The sequence below is a fragment of the Chenopodium quinoa genome, unplaced genomic scaffold (genome assembly GCF_001683475.1).
Source record: "Chenopodium quinoa cultivar QQ74 unplaced genomic scaffold, ASM168347v1, whole genome shotgun sequence".
Taxonomy (NCBI): Eukaryota; Viridiplantae; Streptophyta; class Magnoliopsida; order Caryophyllales; family Amaranthaceae; genus Chenopodium; species Chenopodium quinoa.
In genome coordinates, this window is record NW_018743262.1 from 3,638,574 (window position 1) to 3,648,948 (window position 10,375).

The 10,375-nt window shown below is 42.5% G+C and overlaps 1 protein-coding gene across 1 annotated transcript; it reads left to right on the top strand.

The window, feature by feature from the left end:
* The first annotated feature begins 8,143 nt into the window (after positions 1-8,143).
* LOC110735281 lies at positions 8,144-9,382 on the top strand. The gene is made up of 2 exons (XM_021915459.1): positions 8,144-8,400; positions 8,455-9,382. The coding sequence occupies exons 1-2, from the start codon at positions 8,144-8,146 to the stop codon at positions 9,380-9,382; spliced, it is 1,185 nt and encodes a 394-aa protein (XP_021771151.1).
* Positions 9,383-10,375: the final 993 nt, after the last annotated feature.

Genomic DNA, 10,375 nt, shown 5'->3' on the forward strand with positions numbered 1-10,375 from the left:
TACCCTTAGAGCGCCCGCTCCGACCCTCATTTCAGACTTTGCGTTTTATCCCCTTTTAATTTTGAGCACCCAAATTCTCACCTCAAACTCCCTATCCCTATCCCTTCTCTCACCTCAAACTCCCTCAACTTCTTCCTCCATAACCAAACCTTCATCTCCTCCAACTCTCCACCTTCCAACTACGAATTCCTCTAAAATTCACAAATTATTCATCCCCTATCTCCAAAAATCATACATCTCCATCAAGAATTCAGCACCTAGTCCGGATTTCATCAAGAATTGAAGCGGGTTCTACCGGGTTCGCGTCGGGCCAAGTCGGGTTTCTTCTTTAATTTCAACTCTAGGCTAATTTGTCTCCAATTGTTGGTATAATCCTACTCTTACTAAGTTAATTTTCCCTATTTCTTTGGATATTTGCTTATTAAGGTTGGCTTAATTGGAGAATTGATGGTGAATGAATGGGTTTTGTGTTTTATGTGGTGAAAATTTGTTGTGAATTGTAGTGTGTTGTTTGTTGTGGTGCTTTTTCAAGGGAAAATTATTGTGGATTTTTGCTAGGTTTTGGTTTGTAGAAAGTTTTGGTTTTAGAATTGGTGGTTGTGCAAAGTTTTGGAGAGTTTTGTTTTTGTGGTCATTGTGTAGAATTGTTGGAAATTGTTGGGTTGTTGTGGTGTGTTGCTTTGGAAAATTTCTATATTGTTGTTGTAAGAAATGGCTGGTGGTTCAAAGAGGCAAAGAGCCGAACCAAGGAGTGGTAATGTAGGAGAAAGTAGTGGTGTCGGTAGTAGTGGTGGGCATGCTCAACCCACTCAATTCAACATTACCCTGCCACATGCGGCCCAAAGGACCAAATTGGCCGCATTGGATAGGAGGGCAATTAATCCAACTCTCTTCTATTCCCAACACGACTGTTATATGATTGGAATAGACGAGAAGGTTAGGGAGCTTGCAGTGAATCTGGGGTTTGATGCGTTCTTGAATTGTAGATTGCCAAATGATTACATCACCGCAGATACTTCCTACTACTACCCCACCCAACCGCCTCTAACTTACCGCCCCCTAACATTGGAGTTTCTTGCTAGCTTCGAGTTAAATCAAGAAGAGGGTATGGAAGGCATTGATGCATTCAAAGTAAAATTCTGGTTGTTCAACAAAGGCCGCCACATTACCCTCCGTGCTTTCAATGAACTATTTGGTTGGGACCCAAATGCTCGAATCTTGGATACCTCCGGACTTGACGGTCAAGGTTATATAGAGGGGTACAGTCCGCAAGAATTTTGGGCCCGAATCACGAGTGGGGCTAGAGAATTCCAATCAAACTCCTCCAAGGCCTCAGAGATCCACCATGCCGCCTTACGGTACTTTCACCGGATGCTTGCATATATTTTCTTCTCCAGAAAAGATCTAGGTAAAATGAGCGATCAAGAGTTATATCTTCTTTGGAGAGCTACCGAGGGTGCGCTTCTTTACCCACCTGCCACCCCGGAGCACAAGATCAATCTAGGGTATCTGTTTGCCAAGAGATGTAAGGCAATAAGGGACTCCCCCCTCTTGACTGGTCCTATCTTTATGGGAGGGATGGTCACGTATATCGCCTTCAAGTACAGATACAAGACCCAGCTGCAGCAGATGGAGAGCTTGAACATGGCAGCCGAATTGAACATAGAGAAGATGAAAAGAATGCAATTCATTTCGGATTCCACGGGAGTCACGGGTAAGGCCTTCATTTGGCGGATCCGAGACGTCCCTTGGTGCTACATGCCATGTCCGTTCATGATGAATCCGCCCCCGGGAACTGAGTTACCATGGCAAGTCCCTATGGACCAAATTCACGAGAATGACCTCTCCTAGCCCGAGATTGATCATAGAAATGAAATCAGGCAAGCGAGGCGGCAACAACAACAATTCCAACAACATCAAGAGCAACAGCAGCAACAGTTTCAGCAGCAGCAACAAGAGCAATTTCAACAATTTATTTCTCAGGCACAGCAGCATCTTCAGCAGCCCCCCAGTTCTCGGGGGGAGGTGAGCCCTCTTCCTCTTCTGCATTTAATATTGAGCAAGCTTTCGCTAGCCTCACTCTGGAGGTTAGGAACCTTGCTCAAGCCCGGCCTAGGGAAAGAGAGGAGGCCCATGCTCAGTCTCCTAGTCCCACTTTTGATATTTATCAAAACCATATTTATGATTACCATGTGGACCAGGGACATTTTAGCCCATGTGTCAACTACCCCTACTACCCTCCGCAGCACGGGCCTGTCCCGAATTGGGAGCCCCCTCAGGTAGATGACAATGGGAACCCCATTCCTCGTACCGGCGGCCAATACCCCTATTGGCAAGGCCCCGGTACCCTGCATGACCCTCCCCACTCCTTCCCCCCCTACAACTACCAGCGCCCAGGTGGGTGTGATTACCTCGGTGATCCCGCCTATCCTTATCAGGGCGACGGCTTTCCCCCCGGTTATTACGGTGGGTGGGAGCCATATGGGCCGCCATGCGATGTTGATTATGATTGGGCGCCCCCTGTAGTTGTAGAGGGAGAGGAAGAGGAAGACTCTGAGGAATAGATGATCATTTCTTTTGACCCCCCCCCCCCCACCCTTGACTATTACATGTTTTATCGCACCGAGACGGTGCCTAGTTTTAGTTGGGGGGGGTGCCTTAGCATTTTCATATCTAGGGGCAAATGAAAAGATCATTTTGGGGATGAGCAGCCTTTCCTATGCTTGCTTGTGCTTAATAATCTGTTGGCTTGTATCTGTTGGTTTGTATTATACATGATCACTTTTCCTTTTTCTTCTTTATTTTGTTTTCTAATCTTTTTGCTTTGGAGTTCTGGTATTTCTCACTTTTTGGCAGGTTGTATACTACTTTTGGAAGGAGCCAAGGTTGGTTGACTTGGAACCCATCATCCTTTTTATGTTTTGGATTGGCATGGCTCCGGCGAGATCTTTCCAAACTCTCTTCTATTTATTTTATCTTGCTTAGTTCCTAGGAGCGGAGTTAGGATTAAGTTGATTGATTCATGGATGTTTGCATACTTGGAATTGTGTACTGAGAATTGTGTGAATTGATGCTTTCATTCTTGAGTTCCTCTTCTATCCTTCTATCCCTTCCTTTCTATTTTTGTTGAAGAGTAGCAACGGGGCGAGGTTCACACCTCGTGAGAGGCGCCCGGCTTTATGCCTAGGAGGACGTGCATTCAATTCACGTACCTTCTACCGCCCCACTTATGGAATTTATTCCAAACGAAGTCCTACTTCTCTTGTTGCTCTTCAATGTTTTCTTTTTCTTTTTCTTTCTCTTAGTGTTATCCAAGGCAAGTGTTAAAACTTTGTTTTGTGTTTGGCTGAATTAGTAGCTACAATGTATGAACATATATGAGTTGGTTCCTTGGTTTGATAGGTTTACAAGGTCTTTAATGTTTTGGTTGAAAATCACATAGCTTCATTGCTCAAATGACTCCTATTGGACATATCTTGGGCTATTTAGGCCTTGATCCCTTTTGTCCTCGGTTTGTGGTTGTGGGCGTAGCTCATCTTGTGAATGAAAGCTAGGTGGCTAGAAATTTGGAGACTTAGTGTTTTGCTACTTGATCTAAAACTCGCTCCATTTGACTCTTGAGACCGCGACCGAATCGACTCATAGGATGATAAAGGCATTCATTTCGGGATAAGGGCATAATTTTTCGTTCTTTTTAGATCCTTTTTTTATTTCCTAGGACACCTTTACTTTCAAATTTCAGGTTTTTGGGTTTACATTCACCTTTTGCGTACCCCCTTGAGCCTTCCACTTTTTGTCTACCCGCATTACAAGCCTTATGAACCTAATTTTATTTTCACCTTTATAGAAATGAGTGAAACTCGAGCTTGGCTTTGTATCTAAGTTAAAAGTTTGGCATAGTGGATGTCTATAATGTAAATTGCAAGGGACGTGTTTGTTTCCCCAATTAAATCTTTTGGTATAAAAAAAAAAAAAAAAAAAAAAAAAAAAAAAGTTGGAATAAGAATGCATAAGTAAGGCATCGATCTTGTATATAGTTTAGAGTTAGTTGGGGGGTATAATACCCACCAACTAAGGTTAGTTGGCCTTGGTTTTGCTCGATTCATTAATGTTTCACTCTTAGGAGCTTACACCACCAGCCAGAATTTTTTTTTTTTTTTTTTTTTTTTAACCCTTACCCCAAGCCATTTCATTGCACCTTAAAAGCCCTTTGGACCTTGAGTGATTGAGTCAATGTCGGTGGAGAGAGTCATGGGTCGAGCTTTTAGATTGTATTTGCATTTACTAAGTTAGGGCAATCCTACCTTGCCCACCTCCTTGTTGTTCTCCTAATTCTCTTGTGGAATTCGAGACGACTAGCCGCCTAGTGTACATGATCAAGATGAGGAAGGTTGCCTTGGTGAGGGACAATTGGAGGATAGGATCTTTATAGTCCAAGCTTTTGAGCATGAGCTATGTGGCCTTCAACCAGGAGCATTAGCTAGCTTGTCCACCTATCTTGTCAAGAAGCTTGCGCATCCTTGTGATTGCATTGTAGTGAAAGTTCAACCATTCATGTTTGTGTTTCTTTCCCTTTTTATTTTTCTATTTTTCTATTTTTCTATTTGTCTCTAAAAACCTTGCCTTGATTTAGTGCGAAGTTGTGGGTTAATCTCTCTCGAAAACCCTCACGAGAGCATACTCGTCCTCCTAAGTGACTTGGGGGTTTAAATGGCTTGTCGTTTACGCTAAAAACGACCGTGATTCCTACGAAAGTGAGTTAGTGTATAGACTTATGCTTTTGGTTATTTTTGTTTGCTTATTTTACTTCGCTCGAGGACGAGCAAAGGACTTAGTTGGGGGGAATTTGATCAGTGGCAATTTGGCACACTTTTCTACTTCGTTTCTTCCCCGATTGAGCCCTTTGTTTGCCCTTTTTCCTCTATTTTAGCTTAGTTTTGTTATTATTGAGCATATTTATTACTTGGAGTGGTTTTGAGTCATTTTTGGCTCATTTCCTAAGGTTTTATTCCCTCTCCTTTAACCCATTTCAATTTGCTCCTATTAGAACCTTTCCTATGATTTGTGTTTTCCATCTTACAGGTCCTCCCGTGGCTAAGAAAGCAAGGATTGGATGCAAGGATTAGGCATGCTTTAGAGTCAAAGGAATTGGAGCATTAGAGCCCAAAATATGAAGGAAAGAAGAGTTCAGAGCGGGCGCTCTAGATATGGAGCGGGCGCTCTGTATTCCTTGCTGCAGAAAAACCAAGTACCCAACCCTCAGAGCGGGCGCTCTAATGTTGAAGCGGGCGCTCTAGCTCCCAGAATAATCAGAGCATTTTCTGCGAGACTTCAGAGCGGGCGCTCTGGCCTTAGAGCGGGCGCTCCGTGTTCCCCTGACCGATTTGAACTCTGCTACACGCGTAGGCCGACGGCTCTAATTATTTTACTCTGCACGTGATGCCTAAAATTTTGGGCCTTGATTTGGGTTAGGTTTTAGAGGAGGGTATAAATACCTCTCTTCCTTGTAATTGGGAGGAGAGAGGTATGTAGAGAGAGAAATATTAGAAAATCAGATTTCAGCTTATCGTTTTTTTTTTCTTTCTTTTGCACTTTAGATTAGTTAGGGTTTAGTTCCTCATTAGATCAAAAACACTACTCTTTGTCTCTCTCTTTCATTTTCAATCCAAGATTAAATCTTTTGGTATTATTTCTATCCCTACTCTTTATTTATTGCTTTATTTATCTATTTTAATTAGTTTTAGCTTATCTTTAGTTGTTATTTCAAGTCAATAGAATAGTTTAATATCTTAGTTGCCTCCTTGTTTAAACTTGCAATTTCTGGTTTTGATCCTTTATTTTCTTGCTATTAGTATAATATTATCCTTATTTGCTTAGATTTCATGCTATTTAGAATAGATTACAAGTAGACTTAACATATTCTCTTCAAAGTTAACTTCTTTAGTAAAGTTTAATCATCCTATTTTCTGGTTTTAGCCATGTTTCTCTCATTAAACTTAGTTTTTGCTTTTGTTAATGTTCTTGTGTGCTTTGGTATGACCCTTCCTTCTCTAGGCTAGGTTTCTAGCTAGGGGAGGGGGAAATGATGAACTAATGATGAAATGAATGATATGTGGTGCAAGATTGGGTAGATTGAGAAGTTTTGCAATTGATTCCAACCTAGGTTTTAGTTGTTAGGAATTAGAGATTGATCACCTCTAAGACCCTATTTTGTGTTGCATGCTAGTTGCGCGAGAGTGAGCTTGTATGTGATGATGACTAGGTTAGGGATGACCTCGACCACCGAGGCGGGGTTGGGTAGGCGGTGTTTAGGTGAGCCCGAGAGGGAATCCTAGATGTTGGACCATAGGCCCCAATTGTTTGGTTGACCGATTGAACCATTCTTGTTGCCTCTAATTGTTGAAATCATTGTTAGTTAGGAATTCTCCCCTATCCCCTAGTGTTTGCTATTCCTTGATTTTCGAAGTTTTATACCTCTGCTTGTTGCTTGTTAATTTAGTTCTTAGTTTATTTGTTTCCCTAGTAGCTATAGATAAATCCATCAAAAATTTATTCCTCCCTTTTCAATTGACTTATAAGTGATCTAAGCAAGAGACGTTTGACCTTCCCTGAGGATTCGACCCCTCTTCCACTATGCTACCTTTGGTTAGTTTAGGACGTGGGTTTTCTTTTTATTCTTGACTCGACCTTTAGGAACTAACGACACCTAGGGGGCCGATCAAGTTTTGGCGCCGTTGCCGGGGATCGGCAACATTGTTTATTGCTTAGTTATCTTGTTTTTCAATTGTTTTCTACTTCTATCCTTCTATTTTTCATTTATTTCTCCGTTGTTGTCATTCGCTAATTGTCTGCTTAGCTGTGTTGAATGCTTAGAAGATCACAGGGACCACCTACTCACGACCTCGATCTCGACATTGACCGCACTCTAAGGCGAGTGAGGAGACTATTTGTTGAACAAACGGGTGAGGAGGAGGAGTTCTTTGATTCTTCTAGTGATATTTCTTCAGACATGGGGGATGCCAATGGCGCTCTTTTTGGTGACTTTGGTAATCCGGGTAGTCATGAATTGCAATGTGGGATTCTACTTCCTACAACGGAAACAAATTTCACTATCCACCCGCACTACACTCAAATGGTGCGTGGAGATCAATTTTCTGGAGCAGCTCATGAAGATCCGATAGAGCATTTGGACAAATTTCTCGAGACATGTGCTTTACTCCAAACCAACCAAGTCACTCAAGAATACATCCGGATGCACCTTTTTTGGTATTCGCTCACAGGCAAGGCTTATAGGTGGCTCAAAAACCTAAAGCCCGGCTCGTTGGCCTCATGGAGAGACACGGCCAAAGCTTTCTTGAACAAGTTCATTCCCGAAGACAAATCAACCGAATTGAGGCAGAAAATTTCATCATTTAGGCAAGAAAGGTATGAATCTTTGGGGGAAGCTTGGGACCGGTTTAAAGAGTATGTGAGAGCTTGCCCACACCATGAGTTTGACAAGCAACTTCTCATCAAGTTCTTCTATGATGGTCTTGACGACATACCCAAGCAAAATTTGAATTCCGGATGTGGTGGACATATTAGCAAGGTGCCTCAAGCTCAATTGGAGGACACCATAGAGGAAGTTGTGAGGTACTATTCTACGAGTGGTGGAAGAAGAAGAGGTGAAGAGAGAGCTTCGGGCAAATTCGAGCTTGATCAAGGTTCACTCAAGGCTCTTATGGAACAAGTCATTGACAAGAAGCTGGGAAATAGCCAAGGGTCTTCATCTTCCTCCACCAATCAAGTACACTCTTTCTCTTGTGAGAATTGTGGGGGTACCAACCATGATATATCATATTGTGGTGGTCGAGACCCCGAACATGTAGCGGCAATGGGGTACATGAACAATCAACGTGATAATTGGAGAGCCCCCAATGCCAATTATGGTAATAGATTTCAAGATGCAAGTGGCCCAAGCCACAACACGGGTCAAATGGCTCCCTTTCCAAATCCAAATGCTAGCAATCACCCTAGAGCACCATTCAAGCAAGAACCACCCAACCAATTTCAAAATTTCTAACCCAACCCTTCCATGCAAAATGATCCTAATCAACAAATGCTCATGGAAACTCTCAATAGAATCCAATCAAGCCTATCCGCCATGGATCAAAGAATAACCAATAGTGAGCGAAAAGCGGATCAAAGGCATCAAGAGGTCACCGCACATCAAAAGATGATGGATAATCAAGTGGCTCAACTCGCCGAGAGGGTGACCAATCTAGCCAATGAGAAGCTCCCGGGCCAACCTACTACCAACCCGGCTACCACCCATCATATCAAAGCTATCTCTCTTAGGTCCGGAAAGTCTTATGAGGGGCCTAGGAGTGATCAATCGGAGCACAACAAGGAGGGTGAAGAGTAAGTGGTTGAAGAGGTCAATGGAGATAGCCAAGGTCAAATAATTGACAATAGTGTTGAAGGAAGCATTGAGAAGAAGAAGGGTGAAGGTAGTGAAAAGAGCAAGGAAGTTGGGAAAGACAAGCAACCATCAACATCTTATCAACCATCAAGGTTTGAACCACCACCGCCTTATCCCGAGAGGATTGTTGAGAGGAGATTGAATGACAAGTACAACAAGTTTATGGCTATGCTTAAGTCACTTCACATCAACATTCCATTCCTTGAAGCCATGACTCAAATGCCACCCTATGCAAAATTCCTCAAGGAACTCCTCTCCAACAAAAAGAAGCTAAGTGATGAGTGTATCACTCTTCCTCATCAAGTTAGTGCCCTAGTGCAAAGAACCTTGCCTACCAAGCAATGTGATCCGGGAAGCTTCACTCTTCCGGTCAAGATTGGTGATATGGAGACCACGGGTGCACTAGCCGATCTTGGGGCAAGTGTGAGCCTCATGCCACTATCCATTGCAAAGAAGCTCAAGTTCGAGATGATACCTTCAAGAAAGGTGATTCAATTAGCCGACCGGTCCACAAAATTCCCATGCGGTGAGTTAGAAGACGTTCCTATCAAGATTGGGAATTTGTTTGTGCCTTGCGATTTTGTGGTGATGGATATGGAGGAGGACCCTCATACTCCTCTTATCCTTGGAAGAGAGGCACTCAAGACCATGGGAGCGGTCGTCAATTGCAAAGATAATACCATTACATGTGAGGTGGCCAATGAGAAGTACAAGTTTGAATTCTCAAAGACTTTGAAGCAACCTATGGTAGAGAAGATTTGGCGGGTGGACTTGGTGGACTCCGAACTTGATGAATTGGTGAAGTCTCATGAGGTAATTAAAGACAAGGGTGATGAAGACCTCCCATGTGAGGAGGTGGGTGAAGGAGAATCTTTGTGTGCCTTGGAGGTTGAAAGCCTTGAAGGTGAAACTCAAGCGTGATTCCACGTGCGATCGAAAAAGAACAAGGGAGACAAAGAACCTCAAGCGTGATTCCTCTACTTGGTCTACAAGCACAGATTAAGTCCTCCACTAATGCTAGTTAGTTGCAATTGAACCCTTCAATTGACTTTCTATGGAGTAGAACGAGCAACGAACAAATCACGAACCACCACGAAGGGAGGAGATGGGCGTGTGGTACAGAGAGAGAGAGAGAGGTTTGGATTACTGGTTCCTTGGTGCACAATTAACTGTTAATTATGTTATGTCATACATACCTAGGCATAGACTTTATTTATAGATCTCATCTCTAAATAAGAGTCCATGACAAAGCCCAAATCCTAACTCTAATCTAACTATACTAGCCCAATCCAATTCATGATTGGTTACTTGTTCATGAGGCCCATAAATGGGCCTCTAACTTGCTTAACCCAATACCTTTGTTGTGTGACCTCATAGGATCCATTCTAGTGGGCTTTGGACTATTTAACTAGCCCTAAGGTCAATCATCATAGTCTGCAACAAATAATGACGACCCAAAAGAACAAACTTATTATCTCCATAATAGTGATCCTTGATATATATAGTAATTGCACTTATCGAAGACAGAACTCCTTCAATCTCCCACTTGTCTGAGACAAGTGCACAATATTCAAATTCCTTATGTCAATGTGTGTCGATTTGATAATATGATTGCATCTCATGTCGTGATCATATTAATCTACAAATCTTTTCTTGAGAAACTGAGTTAGAATTACAAAATAAATGATTACTTTGTAATCCATTTGAGTACGGCCATACATTTTTTGAATTCTCCCTCCTCAAGGGGCCAAGACACATTTCTAATTAAATAGGTAGACTCAATCCAATCTTGTGGCAACCAAGGCTCCCACTCAAATCATGAGGTAACCAAGAAACACCCTTTATAATCTCTAGTTACGGGAAGACGTTTGAATGTACACAGTTACATCAATCATTGAATGAAATCAATGTTCC

Bases quoted from the DNA above. Each gene is read 5' to 3' on its own strand.
- LOC110735281 (XM_021915459.1), top strand. From the start codon at position 8,144: ATGGATCAAAGAATAACCAATAGTGAGCGAAAAGCGGATCAAAGGCAT. The intron at 8,401-8,454 runs GTAAGTGGTTGA...AATTGACAATAG, and splicing joins CACAACAAGGAGGGTGAAGA to TGTTGAAGGAAGCATTGAGA.